General features: G+C 40.7%; 1 protein-coding gene across 2 annotated transcripts in view; it reads left to right on the top strand.

Moving 5' to 3' along the window:
- Positions 1-17,093, top strand: part of jade2 (jade family PHD finger 2) — a 255,881-nt gene that overhangs the window by 77,239 nt on the left and 161,549 nt on the right. For both annotated transcript variants that reach the window (XM_084729924.1, XM_084729922.1), the window contains exon 4: positions 6,555-6,712. In XM_084729924.1, the coding sequence (XP_084586050.1) occupies positions 6,555-6,712 (158 nt within the window). The remainder of the gene's footprint in view (positions 1-6,554; positions 6,713-17,093) is intronic.

The raw sequence follows: 17,093 nt of genomic DNA, 5'->3' as shown, positions 1-17,093 counted from the left end.
CCTCTCCTCTCCTCTCCTCTCCTCTCCTCTCCTCTCCTCTCCTCTCCTCTCCTCTCCTCTCCTCTCCAACAATACCATGATTTTTTTTTTTTTTTACCTTGCCCTCAAACTTAAGGCAAACTCGATAATACATAGTTGGAGTTGGATGTAAATCAATGTAAAATGCATAAATACAGAAATGTAAAAATACAGAAATAGCCATTTGCAATACCAAAATTGGATTAATTTTTTTCATTTATGTATTTAATTATTTATTTCTGCATTTATGCTTACATCATCCTTTGTCGATAATAAAAAAAACAATGTGTTTACATTTTTTTCTTATCATGTAGCTGGTAAGAAAAGTGAGTAGCTTGATGTGGCATTTTGCCCCATGCAAGCAGGCAATCCCATTTGTTCAGCCCCCCCTCCAATATTTTCCCCTCTTTCCTTCTCTTCCTCCCCCCTTCTCTCTCCTCTTCTCCTCTTTCCTTTTCCCTTCTCTTCATCCTCCTTTTCCTTCCTTTTTGTCCTCCTTTTTCTGCCTTCTCTCCTTTCCTTTCCTTTCCTTTCCTTTCCTTTCCTTTCCTTTCCTTTCCTTTCCTTTCCTTTCCTTTCCTTTCCTTTCCTTTCCTTTCCTCTCCTCTCCTACCTTTTCCTCTTCTCTTTCCTGTTTCTTCTTCTTTTCTCCCCACTGATGAGGATTATGAATGAAAAGTGAGAGAATGTAGGTGGAAGGGGAGAAACAGAAGAGAAGAAAAGAAAAAAAAATAGAGTAAGATTAAGGAGGAGTAGATCACCCTCAGTCTCTGTCTGTCCTCCTCTCGTATTGCTGAAGGGGAAGGCAAGATTCATCATGGCCTTGGTTCACTCACTCACTAACACACACACACACACACACACACACACACACACACATGCTCTTGCAAACTCTCTCACACACACAGTGAAATGCACACAGTTGTAGAGGAACACACAGGCAAAAGTTGAACACACACATTGATGGACAGTCACACCGTGTTGTACATAAACAAACACACACACATGCTGTTAAACGCACTCTTGCAGTTGCACACACACACACACACACACGCACACACACAGAGGCTCTTGCTCCATTGCATTATTTATTTGTGCTTGCTGGCAGACAGTGAAGGCAGCCGAGCAGCAGAAGCAAGGATGTTGCTTTTTACATATGGCCTTTTCATATACTGCTCTGTGACACACACACACACACACACACACACACACACACACACACACACACACACACACACACACACACACACACACACACACACCAGCCTCATCCTCGTCCGTCCTTGTCTTTCATCTCTCTTTCCATTTACATTAATATCGCTCCCCTTTTCCCTCTTTCTCTCCCTCTCGCTGTCTCTTTCTCATTCCTCTCATCCTTGGTGATTTGTCTTCTCTTTCTCCTGATCTTGACCTCCATCTTCTCTTTTCACTTAGTTAAACATCATTCTCTTCTTCCCCATCTCCCTCCATCCTCCTACATCACTATCTTCCCCCTCTCCTCTCCTCTCCTCTCCTCTCCTCTCCTCTCCTCTCCTCTCCTCTCCTCTCCTCTCCTCTCCTCTCCTCTCCTCTCCTCAGCAGTCATTTCTTTCCAGCGGTCCGGTCTAAAAGATCAGCTCCTCTGAGAGTCACGGCAAAGAAAGAACATATTACTGCTTCTCTTGCTGCTTCCTCCTTGTTAACACATTCTCTTTATATCACTCTATGACTCTGTCTCTTTTCTCTCTATATTGCAGAGTAGCGGTGTTTCTTTTCAACTATTCCACAACTAGTATGAAATCTTTGAAGTGTGACAAACAATGAAACGTTAGATCTTTTTGAATAACAACCAGAATCATCAAGTTTAGGAAACTGTAGAGTATTTAAAGTTTTGCGTTGAATGCTTGGTCATGGTAGAAGTATGGCTTAATACCCTGGTATAGGGTATTAAGACTCAGGTGGCTTGCCACAATAGAAACATTGGATGTCGCAAATAGATTTTCACTTTTTGGAGCTGCACTCGTCTCTCTCAGCTGTGTCTAGAAGGGAACCCTTGATTTGCAAAACCCTCTCAAGATCTGGACTCATTTCTCTTAAAAATAATTGTGAGTCTGGGGTTCCCTCTTCAAAGTGCACCTGTCTGTCATGTTTCACATTCTGCACTGTTTACCACTCCTAGACTTTGTGTGGGTATTTGGGTGGGCGCATGAAAATTGTTTTGTGACCAATTTTGTCATTTTTTATTTTTTATTTTGTCTGAAAGAGCAAAACCATCTGCGGCTGATTAGTGGCTTCTTTCCTCCAACAGCTCATTTTATCTCACTCCCTCCGTCCTGCACTCTGTCTCCTGTTTCTCTCTTATTACCATGTTTTGCTTCTCACAAGTCTCCTTTTTGACACGTTTTCTACTTTGTGGGTCTTATGCCAAAATAAAGAAGGTAAAAAAAAAATCCACACGAGGGGACTGAGTGCAAGAAGGAGGAGGGATGGAGGGAGGGAAAATGGAGAGGTTAATGGAGAGATGGAGGGGGAGCGAGAGAGTAGGATGGAGGAGAAGAGCTAATAAAGCAGGGATAAGGAGGCTTAGAAAGTAATGATAAAATGTAGAGTGAAGTCATACGGTTGATTTTGCACTGCTCTGTGTGTGTGTGTGTGTGTGTGTGTGTGTGTGTGTGTGTGTGTGTGTGTGTGTGTGTTGCTTGTTTTCCTGTGTGAATTTGTGTTTATGTGTGTGTGTTCTGGGCTGATGTCCTTGACTATATGACTGATTATATCATTGCTTCAGGTCCTGGTTAGAGCAGACAATGCGAGACAGACTGTATATATGTGTGTGTGTGTGTGTGTGTGTGTGTGTGTGTGTGTGTGTGCGTGTGTGTCAGTGTAGGTGTGTGCATTCACAGTATGTGTGAGAGTGATTGTGTCTGCCTGAATACACCCACTCCCTCAGGTCTTCAAAACACTGCTTCACACGCACACACACACACGCACACACACCTTGTTTGTTTTAATAGAATCCTCCCACATGCACGCTGTAGTTGGTGTTAACCTGTAAAGGTCTCCAGGTTAATGTCACCATTTGGTTAATGCTTACTGTGACCACAGCACTTCCTCCCCCAGTTTCTTCCTCATTCCTCTTCCTTCCCCCCCTCTACTTCCTCAGTAGGTGCTTCTGTTTCTTTTACTTGTATCCTTTGCTTGTATCTTAGATGTGAAAAACAGATGTAATGAAAAGATGTGAGTGAGGGAAAAGAGGAGACAAACGAGAACCACCTTCTGAGAGATACAAGGAGAAGATGTGAGGACGAGGAATGTCACGATCTTGATTTTTTTAGTGGACAATTAATTGTCATTCTGTCAACTTTTTATGCTGCTGTTATGGTTAGTATAAGCCTAATACATATAATTTTGCCCTGTAGGCTTCAAAAACAAAACTTGCACAGGGCAGATATGACACAAATAATAACTTAAACATACAAAACCCACTGCTGAACTAAAAGAAGAAAGAAAGAAATCACTGACAATGACAGACACCAATAATCAAGAGAAAGTACTGTGGCCAAAGCAGGAAAAGTTTTTGTCGCTCACGACCATGAAGTGCAAATTTCAAATTAATTTACAGAAAATCAGCAGAAGAAGATGCAAAGTAATGTGCATTTTAATCCACCAGCATTTTCCACGACCCTTAAAGGATAAGTGGTTACATAATGAATGAATGTGAATATTAGAAGTTCAGCACCTGTTGCAGTGATAGATTTTCTCTGCGGTTAGTTAGAGTGGTTCAACAGCGCACACATACAGTGTTAGTGCCATTCTTTTTTTGTATGTTTTTGTAAATTCATTGTGACCTTATCTGTGGATCTCACCTCACTGCCCAGCGGGCAACTTTGTGGTCTGAGCAAACTAGCTGATGTGTGCCAGTCATAGTCACACAGCATTACGAATGAATTTCTGCATTCTGCAAATTTGTTTTCCACATGTAGTGCTAGCTATATTATTACCTTCAGGGCATGTTTATGAAGTTAATTTACATACAGCAGTAACACAAACACACGTACACACACTGGCGAGAAGACCACAGAGCAGAACTGGCCGGCTTCCGTACAATGACAAAGCGAACAAACGCAAACTTTCGCAAAAAGCAACATGCATGAACAGTGACTGACATCTGACCTGCTACTCTCCTGACTTAGTTGGCACCAAATGGGGATTAATGTTCACAGTTTCTCTTGACTATCCTTAGTCCCACATTCAAGTGTAAAACAAGTAGGAATAAAAGAAAAAATAATAACATAGTGGTTTTTGTGGTTGTTTGCCGTTCCAGCCATTGGCTTGCAGCCATCAAATAACTGCAATCTTGCATTAATTGTAACATGACATGAGATGACCTTCCCTCTCAGAAACGTCTAAAGCAGTTTTAGTTTCTGATGATCATGGTGTCACATGTGGAGTTTGTGTTTGTCCTTTATAATGTGATGCATTGTTACCACTGGCAGCATTGATGATTAATCAAAATAAGATCACAGGCTTGATTCAGGCCTCTATGTGATCCCAAAATGCAGAAACCTAGTGAAAACGCTGTGCTTGTAGTGTAAAATCTGGTGCAGCCTGCTATGTGGAAGTGGATTGAAAGATGGTGATGACAGTCAGAAGCACCTACATTACTTTGCAACCAAAAGTAACACCACAAATCTTCAAAAAGGTCAGGAAAAATGCAGCGGAAAATCCGCGTTCCCAGACCTCTGAAACATCCAGGATTAGAAAGCCTACAGAGACAATGACTTATTACCTTCGTGAGCCAAAGATTTGGATCTAGTCAACACTGCAAAATGAGGGATTAAGGCTTTGCTAGACAAATGCTACTCAACGCCTTCCCACATCTGTTCCTCATGTTCTTCACCTGCTCTAATGTTCCACTAACGTTTTAGTGTCAAGGAGCAGCCGAGGCAGAAATGCAAAAAATGCATCATTTTGAGGCCATAGTAGATTTATGGTGAAGCTGAACTGTGGAATCATACCTGAGCCTGACGGTTTGTTTCTATCAGTAATGACTAAATCATGAGCAGTCTGAGCCCACAGACTGTGAAGATCTGTGAGGATCTCACAGGACTGAAGGGGAGTCTGACATGCTGGAGGTTGTGGGTGGAAAAAATGGTTGTGAAAACAGAAACCTTAGTGTTTGGACAGGGCCTCCCTGTTTTGGGGCACAGGTTACGTCTGGCTACAGGTGAGCTGTGCATTAACGCAATTTTTTAAAGACTTTTTAAAAACATACATGAAGCGTATTTTTCAAAAATGTTCGAAAGAATATACAGATCATGTTTTAATGCTTCAGCTGAATGAAAAAAAAGATTACTTTCACTCTAATAGATATTGCAATTGTGATATGATTTTTGATATTAGAGGGAATGCTTATTTCTACATCATTATTCTCCTTTTCATTGAAAAACATATTAAAGTGATCATGTTTTCCTGAGGTCTGTAGAATATAATGTATTGGCCAGGACATCTCTGCAGCACAACAGTGTCACAATTAAAATGGTATTTTGACACACATTTTGCCTAACAAATATTTTAGCCTCCGCCAATTTAAAAATTGCAGTAGGTGACATTGCAATTTTAATAAAATTTCAATTAATTGTTTATCCCTACCGACGGCCCAATATTCCAAAACCCCCATAGTCCCCCAAGAAGTGTCCCATTTGACCAAAAGCCCATTCCTTCGACAGAATATTCGGGGCAGAAACCGATTCAGCACCATGGACAGGGCCAGCAGTCACTGAATAAACAATGGCAGGTATTATAGGATAATGGTATTTTAGGAGCATCGGGTTGTTTGTATTCAGGATAACAGGCGTAAATGGGCTTTCGGTCCAGTGAGACTTTTTACGGACTAATGGGGTTTTTTGGAATGATGGGTCATCCAAACAAGGAGCAGTCCCCTTTTCATTTTAGCTTTTCATGTCATTGCATACTGTGTGAGCTCTCTGTTTGAATGAAAAGCTGTGTCCTGTGTACCAGCAGCTAATAGCGATACTATTTATACTGCCTGCATGAAAACAATATAAATTGAAATGCCTAAGTTTTCATTTGCTGTTGTCCTAAGAATTGTGTAAGAAAATCATGCATTTTTGTTTTGACTACACTTGATGATAAAAGTGATGTTGCTCGTATAAAAATAATTTGGATCTGATGCATGGGGAGTGATTTACAGTGTGTCATGATGATACTAATAGACAATTAAAACTTGATTATTGCTGAAATGATGGGAAGGTCTAAAAAACTGTCTGAAGACTGTAATTAGACAGTGAGCTAATATGCAGAAATTAAAAAATGAATCATAGAAATAAAAATCTGCATCAATGATGAGCTACATATAATATGAAAATTGTAAATCCTTCCTTTTTTAATCAGGAGATAATGTGCATCACCTTCCCTGCTCAGACACAGAATTTTCCCTGTGAACACCTGAAAACGAGTGCATATATATTCACCATTTTTTACATTTACTAAATGTTTCTTTCTTCTTCTCTCCTCTTCCTCTCTTGCTCTCTGTCCAGGTATTTCGTACCGACTTCATCACAGCCATGAAGCTGCCGGACTCGGCTCAGCTCGGCCCGGACGACTTCTATGTGCTCTCTGACCCCTGGAGACAAGAGTGGGAGAAAGGGGTACAGGTCCCGGCCAGTCTGGAGGCCATACCAGAGCCTGTCGTCAGGTAGGATACACCCCAAATATGACTGATATCAAGTAAATGAGAATAATACATAAAGCATTGTTATCTGTATAATAGTGAGTCACTATCAGCTCAACCTCTGGCTGCAGACACTGACACACTGACGGAGTTTCTGCAATCACAGATCTTAGAAAAGTTATGAGATTTGAACTTTTGTTGATGACTAAACGCAAATTCACACAGAATCAGAAGTTGTGGCAAAAAAAAAAATCATTTTGAATGGAGGTGTTTAGGCTGTGTGGAAAAGAAAGCAGCAGCCTGCAGCAGAAAAGTTGAAACGGAGTCAACTTTTGGGGAAACGCAAGCCGATCTCAGGCTGCAGTGACCAGTCGTGGAAGCTGGTGATCAGACTGCTCCACAGTCTGCTTGAAATATCTCTGAAACCAGCCACTATCATGATGGAGTTCATAGACCAAACAATGATGAGAAACAGTTTTGTGAACCCAGCTTTGACGTCTGTGTCTGGCTGCAGTTTATGCTGCAAAATAGTGACACAAGAATAAACTTCTGTTTGTTTGTGTGAGTGACAGAGCACAGCTGTGGTCATGCACAATAGAGACTGAATGGACAGAGGTAGCATTGGTAGTGAGAAAGCCAGTGAATGAGAGAAATAAAACGTTATTTGCAGATTGTTTCACAGTGGCAGGGGCAGATTTTTGGCCCTAAGGCAAACACAGGCATGGCGCCTTCTATATCCCTTGTTCTCTCTTCTTTTCCATCCTTGAATAAGTACGAAGTCATAAAAATAAACTTATATTTATGGTGGTATGGCAGTGGATACTTCTGTATCTCTTGCCCAATGGCAGCAGGATTTACTGCTATGGCTATTGTTATGTACTATCCTCCCCCTTTTTATTTTCAGTCAGCGCCGCTGTGGTTACTTTGCTTCCTTTTTTTAACAGTTTGTCCACCACAGCGTGCTGTTTAGCTACTGGCTTCCTGAATCACGTCTGCAGATGTGCACTAAAGATCACAGACAAAACGTTGTAATAACAGCTTAGTGTTTAAGAGAAGGAAAAAGACAGTATCAGATTAGTGTCAGTATCTCACGGTTGCAGTATCTATATCAGTATTGGACATGAAAAAGTCGTAATGACCCACCCCTACTAAGGACAAATAAAAACCTCTGCTAACGTCACACTGCCGCAAAACCCTGCAGCTAATCGCTGCACTGGCTGATTGTGTCTGAATGCAGCCTAATGGTTATTTTGGAATGCTGCAAAATCGGGAAATTTTAGATTGCGGTGCAAAGTTGATAAAACCTTGAAAATGTGATTTACTGAAGTAATTTTAAAAAAACATGACAAAACGAGCTGAGATACCAAAAGGAATAGTTTTAAAATTTGCACAGCTGCCGTCACACATTGTGGAAATGTTCAGGAAATTTTTGGCATTGATTTGTAATAAAAATGTGTGGGAAGCATGTTCCAAAATGCATTAGCATTATATATCTGTTAATGGAATACATGCACACAGGCGTACACACACACACACACACACACACACACACACACACACACACACACACACACACACTACGGGAAGCAGCTTTGGAAGCACATGCAGGCAATGGAACACACACACACACACTCACACACACTCTCTCACACACACACACAAGCAAGCTGGTAGGCAGATGTGTGAAGGCATGCACTTCGACCCACTTATATTCACTCTAGATTAGTCTGGGTTTGCTCTCTCTCTCTCTCTGTGTTGCCCCAGTTGGTTGTTGTGGTTCTCTACTACTACTGCAGCTGCTTCACATGCCCATGTGGTTTGTTTGGCATTCTAGGAACTAATGAAAATGCTCAGACTGCCTGGTAATGCCTGTTCGACAGACATGTCATACTGGGAGGCCACACACACACACACACACACACACACACACACACACACACGCATGCACGCATACACACACATACACAAGCATACAGCATATAAATTATCCAGTCATATGTGATTTAGTTAACAGTTCTGTATCCATGTTTTTTTTTCTTGCCTAAAGAAAACTAAATGCAGAGGAAGCTCACTCTCACAAGCAAAAAGACAAGTAAACATAAAAAAAGTAAACATGCATATGAAACAGCTAAAAAGCTGCTGAACTGTTATATGTTTTCCACCTCTTTATTTTGCAAGTGTGTGTGTTCCTCCTATTTCTGCCCTTTACCGGAGTTGCAGGCCTTCGATCCACCGTTTCTTGCTATCGGAGGCAATTTTTGTGCTGTTTGTCTTCCTTTTTCCCTGATCAATTCCAGAACTAGAGAGAAAAAGTCACTGTGTTGCAGCAAGTTAAAAATCCATTGAGTGCATTCATTCAGTCAGTCCATTTTAGATAAGATAAAAAGAAAATTTATTTCATTTTTTAAGGGTCATTACAGCAGGAAAAAGAGCTGGCTGGTGATTGTGTCACAAAAAAAAAATCCTCAATAGAAACTCTGACCACGCAATTGAAAGAAAAAAAAGAGAAGCCTGTCTGCTCCAATGAGATAAACATTTCAAATAAAAAAAACAAAACAACAAAACGTAAATCAAATCTATTGTTGCCAAATTATGTGGCACTTTAGGGGTATGATTCTTGCTCTGGGTGAAAGAAATCTCATGTTGAGAACCTGTAACACAATAACATCTGATTTAATGTGAATGATGAAATGGGGCCTAATCACTTTGAGCATATTTTTATATAAATATGTAATTTACCACAGCTGTAAGTTGCTGGAAAACCTGAAAATGCACCTTGAAAAAGTGCTTGAGTATGACTGAGGTGTAGAAACCCTGAACAAAGACAGACACTGAAGATTTAAAGTCTTAATGATGGCAGAAGACAAAGGTAATAAATAATACAGATGACTTTATGGCGCATCATCTTTATGATTGTAAGAGATGAAAGGATAAATGTGTCGTCCTTACAGTTTACATTGTCTAATAGGTTAATATCTCAGTACACACACATATGTGACACACACACAAACAGTATGGAGCAAACAGATTGAAGAGAGCCTGAAGGCAGGGAGATAGATGAGCAGATTGGGAGAGAAAGAGCAATGGCAAAGATAGATAAGGATAGATGGATGAATAGGGGTTTATATATTATCTGATGCGTGATAAAATGATGCAGTGATATACAGTGATGCTGAAATGCAGTGATGATGGATAGATGGGAAGATAGAGGAGAAGACGGGTGAGTGTGAGTGTGACTGAGCTGATGGTCTCTGTCACAGTCTCTGACAGAGGTTTGTTCATCTTCTTTTTGCCGTCTGTCATCTGGAAGCCTCTCCTTTTCTCTCTCTGGCTCTTTCTGTTCCTCTGCTCGCTCTGTCTCATTGATATGTTTGGGTTGAAATCACCAGCGTTGCTTGAGACTTCCTTTGTTTTACCCATATGAGCCCCCTGTGGTCGGGCTGAATTAGCGGTAGGAAACCTTATTCCCCACACAGGAAGTGATGGTTTTTCAGTATCGGGTAAAAAAACTGTGTACAAGTAAGAAATGAGCTTAACAAGGATGAAGAAATCTATCTTTATTCAGTTTATACATTAAGTCTAATATTATAAAACTGTCTAGCTTGAGTCAGTATAAGCCAAAATATAAGTTGGTATCTATTTTTAAGGAGAACTTTTTCAATAATGTTAAATTTGAAATTGAACTTTTCCAGCAGAGAGAGGTGTAAGAAAAAAAGCTGGTCAGTCAGGACACGTCCTGCAGAGTAACAAACACAAAAGTGATGTTTGAAATTGTCAGTCCACTGCAGTCTGCTCATGATAGCCATTCAAGTCCTGAATTGTCTGAATTGGCTTGTCCTTCAAGAAAAAGCCTGTGGAAGCAAGATGTGCATTGATTTGACTCATTGTGTTGTAACAGGATGTTCCGATATCCGCTGTAAGAGTATACATCGTCTGACAGAGAACAAAAGAACTTCAAGCAACCGAAGTGTGGAAGAATTGAAGGAAAGCGTTTGGTGAATCTCTGTGATACAGATAAATGGTGTTGTTGCATAAAATCAGAGCGTAGTCACGCTGCCACAAGGTTGGACTGGGCTCACATTGGTGTAAAGCGATTCTGTCGTAGCGAGTAAAAAATGTCTCTCAAAAATTCTCACTTAACTTAATATGATGTGCAACAGTGCTATGTTTTTTTACGTGGTATTTTTCTCATTGGACAGCTAAAGAGGAAAAAGTAATAGGAAATGTGGATTTGGTGGGGAAATGATAATGCAGTTGTTTGACATTTTGGAAAACATATATTTGGTTTCTGGTGGAAAGTTACATAAATATCTCTTCATATAAGGCTAAACCCAGTGGTTGGTTAGCTTAGCACAAACACTGGGGGAAACAGCTGGCGTGACTCCTGTCAAATGTCAACAAAATCTACATACCAGCACGTATAAAGCTCACCAATCAAAATTTAATAACTAGGTATTATTCTTTGAACGTTCCATGAAACTGCAAAGTGCTTATTGCATACACATTTAAAACAGGACTACCATAGGTTTACCAGAGGCCAAGAAATAAAGTATTGGGGTGGTTTTCTTGCTAGGTTTGGCTCCTGGCACCCCCAGGATGAGTCTAGCTGCATGGCTAAATGAGCTTATGACACTTAGCTACTTTAACAATAAGTAAAGCTGTCTTTACTTGTATTCCCTGTAGGTAACAGAGGCTGTGTTTGGTCCGGTTGTGCCCGTGCTCACAGGGAAGCTTTTGAACCTGGTCCTGTTGCCTGCTAACAAAAGCTAACAGTTAGCACAGCAGTTAGCACTTAGCCACTTTAGTAATAAGTAAAACTATACTTCCATCAGCAAACTCAGTTGAAGCTCAACTCAGTTCTGATTGATCGATTAATGCCTTCTAAGGTCTGTTATTTCTGAATAGCAGACTGTTGCTATGTGTGACAGACTGTTGCTATGGACACAGTTCTGGTCATAGACTCTGGAGGAGCAATGGAATCACTTTTTATATCAATAAAATCATTTTCAATTATTGATTTTATTTAGAAAGTGACCATGTAATAAGCAGGATAACGTACAGTACACAGGTCATTATGGTGAAATAAGAGCCCTCTACTTCGCGTTGGGCTCCTGCATCACCTTGTCTGGGTTCATTTCATCTTAATGACCTGCTCACTGTACATTATCCCTTACATGGTCTTTGACTGCTGCAGTGGGTGAACAGGAGGCTGCTTTCATTCTAAATTTTGCTCACATTAAAGAGGTTTTATTAAAACCCCCCAAAAATAAGAGTAAATTGAGAAGTAAAAGTATTAATTGAGGTATTTTCCCTCTCCTGCCATCTCCCTCTCCCCATTTATGTCATGTTTCTTTCCTTTTTCCAAGAGTTATTTTTGTCCTGATCCAACCCTCCTGTTTCTTTTTTTATACGTGTCTGTGTCTCTACATCTCTCCCTTTGCCTGGCTTCCCTCCTCCCACTCCTACCTTCCCCTCTTACTTTTGCTCTAGTTGAGCCGGAGGCGCAGACACATTTTTCTTTTTCTTTTTCTATTTTTTTTTTTTTTTTTTTTTGAATAATGACATCATCTCCAAAAATTGTTGGAGAGGAAAAGGGCTGCGGGCCCTGTCTGGCTTTGACAACACTCGTCTTCAACATTTCTCTCTGTCTCTCTCTTTGGACCATATTTGGCCGCCGCTTCACGATTTTCGGTAAAACTGTTGTGTCGGATGGTGAAGAGGTCATTATGTTTTTTTTTTTTTTTTTGTGCCGTTCCTAAACAAAACGCTGCAGGAAGATGAGTCGTCTTCAGCTCTCTTTCTCTTTCTGTCTTCCTGTCCCTCTCTATTCCCTTTTCCTTTATTTCCTATCTCCAAAGTCTCGCTTTCCCACTTTGACTTTGCTCTTGCTTGTCCCCCTGGCTGGCCGTCTCTCCTCCCTGCTGTCTTTTATTTTATCACTAACTTCCTCCTCTTTTTCCCCTTCTCTCTTTCTCTTTCCCTCTCCCTCTCCATGGTTTTGTCGGGGCCGAGTGGAAGTAATTAGCCGTTGCGTAACACTAGCTATGTGCAGACAGTGAATGGGGCTTTGGCAGCGTCTCGACAGCCTCGGTCCCCAATGACAACGCCGAGCCGGAGAGGGAAATAATTACACATACACATGAGAAGATCTGCGCCTTTTCACAAAATGAAAGAAATGAGATAGCGGTTATTTTATTTATTGCTTCATTTTTTCCCCCTCGGACTGGTGGCCGGGTCCGTGAATGTGAGCCCGTTGTTTGCGGTTTGGCTGAACATGTTGGCTTTCTGAGCAGCGTGTAAAGCTGCGGCCATGGGGAGCGTCACATGGAGAGACTCCTTACCAAAGTGGTTTATGTAGTGCTGGACAAACAGATTGATTGTGCAGATTAATAAAAAAGTGGTAGTTTGAACTGCTCAACTGCTTGGTTGGCAGACAGATGTTTTACAGGGTAGTAATGTTTAACTATATTAATTGATCGGTTGATAAACTTCAAGAGTCTGCAGCACTCATTACATGTAAAGCTTAGGTTCACTTGAGATTGCAGGATAATGGCACACATCATGTGATCCCCAGTGGTGGAATATCTGAAGGTCAGGGTTCCAGCTTCTGTGATCATATGCAAAACCTGTGTCGGGCAGGCAGGGATGCTATGTAAAACCGTTGGTCAGCAACCTTTAACTCCTGCTCAGAGGGGATGGAAGGTGAAGATACTGAGAGAGGTATGCAGATACTGTTGCTGGATGAGGCAGCAAGGCCTTTTCCTATGAGGAAATATACATAAGTTTATTTTAAATTACTTCAGAAGTTTGTTTTGGTTTTATTTAGGCCTTCGTGATATGAGGAAAATCTGTGATGTGCTATAACATTTTTCAATATTGCAATGACAGTATGATTTGCGATAAAGAAACAAATATTAAAGTGAAAACGCATGCATATTCTGAAAAAAAAAACTGCACTAAAACAATTATCACAAAGGTACCTGTGGACCTGTTATCAAGTATATGATTGAGTTTGGTCATAACAAGATTTTTTTAATAGAATATTTTATATCTGCCTGTGTGGCATGAATGGGATACAGCTATGATTTTAGCATCTATGTATTTCAGCAAAGGAATGTTAGAAAAAACTTAACAAGGTGGAATTGAATGCAGTGAATTGAATCACTCCACTGGCCGCAAAAAGACGTCTGATTGTATGTACCCTTATGGCAAAATGGCCTTTCTTCTAACTTGATTTATGGCCTCAGGCAGGATGCCATCATTTCCTGCTGAACAGATGAGTCACAGCTAAGCACCACCCAAGTTGTTGTATCCAGCAGCTCCATGCTCTTGTCAGTCTTGCGCATGCTCTGGTCGCTAAAAACCAAGGTGGCAATCCTGATAATGCTAAACTTGAGGCTTCAAAACGATACTCCACAAATCAGTGGGTCACAGTTGGTTCACACTTGGTAGAGACTGAGCATAGTGTTTTATTATGTGACTATTTTGGAACATTAACCCATTAGTGTGGCAAATAGCCCTCTGAGATTTACTCACAGAATGGAAAACATCTGCATTTGACTCACAAGGGTAAAAATGGATATGCCGCTGTACTTTAAAGCCTTAGCTGTTGATGATTTACATCCCAGCAATTTGGCCGGATATGTTGGAAGGTGTCGCCTGCATTTTTCAGTAAAAGCACTGCAAACATGCATGCATAGACAATATAGGAACTCAACCACAACTGAAAGACTGCAGCAGACCAGACTATTAGCCTGCATGTGTTATGACAATCTGACAGCTGCCAAATACTGAAAACATTACAACATTACAGAGATGTCAGTTCACACCGAGCACCGCTGAAAAAACACCCAGTAATTTGTCAAGGTTTTTTTTGTACTTTTTGGATTTGTAAGAGCTATAGACTTGGCAGGTTGAGAGTGGATAAAAATTATAATTGCCCTGGATGTCCCCCAGTAAACCTGATTGAGTTGGAATGGGGCTTTAGAGAAGGGAAGCGCACGTGTCAAGCTTTGCATTGAGGTTCAGGTACAGAGAGGAAGTAGGCCAACATGATTTGAATAGATGCATTCCTATGGAACATAATACAGTATGTAAAGTCATGGGTTGTTATTCATTAAACAGGCAGTTTCTGATTACACGTAGACACAAATGCATCTGTTCGAGGACACACACACGGCCTCACACAACACACAAACACACCCTTTCAGTGGGTAACACAGACAGTGCAGCAGCAGGTCACAAGGCTAATCGGCTACTAATGACTCAGTCACTGTCACACATGCACACACACGTACAGATAATGGATGAATTGAAGACAGGCTGACAGCAGTAAGATGGATTGAGAGATGGAGAGAGGGACAAATGGCTGCCTAGTGTAGATGGAGGACAGGCTAAATGTCATGTAATGCGAAGCTTCAGCTTTATTTAAAGCTTTGAAAATATACCTTGACATTTTCAATTATCTACACCCATGCGCTCATTGCATTCAATAAAGTTTCTATGTTTGCGTGTTTGAGCAAAATTGCCTTTTGAAATCGTAAGGACATTTTATTGAAATCATGGGACACAGCAAGCAACAAGTTAGCTTATTAGTGTGGTTTTAGTGAGGAATGCTAAAAAAAGAATCCCATCTTATGCTCATTATCTGCTGGGAGAAAATATTCTGTGACTTTTGAGAACACTGCCGTGACCTAAGAATGGAACCATTTTCTTTACACTACAGTTCGAGTCAAGTGGGCTACAAACAGCTCACAGTCTACAATCTTATAATCACATTTCCACTGCAGGAACCAGGGTCTAAATTATGCTCCATGTCCCAATTATGCTTTATGCTTTTTAGCACTTTACCCAAAGTAAAGAACTTTGCGGGTGGGGCTTGCAGTGCTGAAGGTTTCTGATTTGTCGAGTGCATTTTATTTCAGCCACAATTTTTGAATATCTACAGCTGCAAACCAGTTTATTCAGTTATCGATTAATAGCTGTTTGCCTTTGAAATGTCAAAAAATGTTGATCGATGTTTGTCAAATACCAAGGTGGTGTCCTCAAATGTCTTGCCTTGCCCGTTACCCAAAGATATTTAGTTTATTGTCACAGAGTACTAAAGAAACTAGAAAATATTCACATTTATGAAACTGAAATAAGAGAATTCTGACTTTTTTTTTCTTAAATTACTCAAACTGAATAATTGATTACCAAAATAGTTGGTGATTAGTTTAATAATAGGTTATTAATCATTGACTTGATTAATTGTTGCAGTGCTGTTCTACTTAAACAGACAGACATTGAGTGTCCAGGGTCGCTGTTGTATATTCGCTTGTGAAAATGCAGCTGAAAAGTAAGTTCTTTGCCTAATAATCCCGGGTCTTTCATTTGCGATGGAAACGCAGATGACTGTGGACTGAAGGAACCTTTAAATTCCTTGAAAAAGTAGCTCCCGCAACTAAAAGTTCTGGTGGAAAAGCCGCTTATGTGTGCATGAACATTTAACAGACATAAAAGTGTAATCCTTAATAGTCAGCCACTGGAAAAATCTCTGATATTCTTTTTATTCCTTGGAGAAATGATTAAATTCTGACACTGTTCCCGTCTGGAAAAAAAAAGAGAGTTTGGAACAAATAAATAAGTGTGACCTGTTTTTCCTCTTCACTGTATCTGAGGAGAAACAGCCAGCTAAAGGTCATGACAGACACACTGATGCAAGTACATCATTGACAAAATAAAAACACAAGGAAAACAGCGAGGGATGGAGGAAAAGAGTGCTGGTGAGATGACTGAAGAGTCCCTCAGGGATTTTTAACTGCCTGGCCCAGCTGCAGTCTCGTCCACCAGCGCATTAGTAAGTCACCGTGTGCGTGTGTGTGTGTGTGTGCTTGTGTGTGTGTGAACGTTCACTTTTATGAGCGCACAAGTTCCTGAGTGTGTATTGTATGTACACACATTTCATCGAAGTGTGTTTGATGTATCAGTACATCCAAAACAACATCTGGAAATTCCCACAAGAGATCCTCTGCTCTTTCCAAAGCAGCTCTCCATCAGATAAAGAGATGACTAAGAGCAGCATCATCAGCCTCGTCATGCGCTGACTGTACAGGGTCAGTGGGTACACGCGGACTAATGGCTTCCACACACACGCTGATGTTTGTTGTTTGTCCATTATATTTTGATGAATGTCTGACAGCTGCAGCTTAGACAGATGAATGAAGCACTAACAGGCTGGTTTGCACATGCATGTGCTGAACCTGTTGCTCTGAGAGTTGCTTTATACATGGACGGCATGCAGACTGAGATTTGTGACGGGACAGATGGATTTGATCAGTTGAAGACATTTCAAATTGAATTAATCAGTGATTTACTGTCTGGGCGAAGGAACCATACTTACTACAGCAGTTACAATTACAACCTC

Source organism: Lutjanus erythropterus, chromosome 11 (genome assembly GCF_056507025.1).
Source record: "Lutjanus erythropterus isolate fLutEry1 chromosome 11, fLutEry1.hap2, whole genome shotgun sequence".
Taxonomy (NCBI): Eukaryota; Metazoa; Chordata; class Actinopteri; order Lutjaniformes; family Lutjanidae; genus Lutjanus; species Lutjanus erythropterus.
Note: the sequence above shows the minus strand (reverse complement) of the source record. Positions and strands in the feature narration are given on the sequence as shown.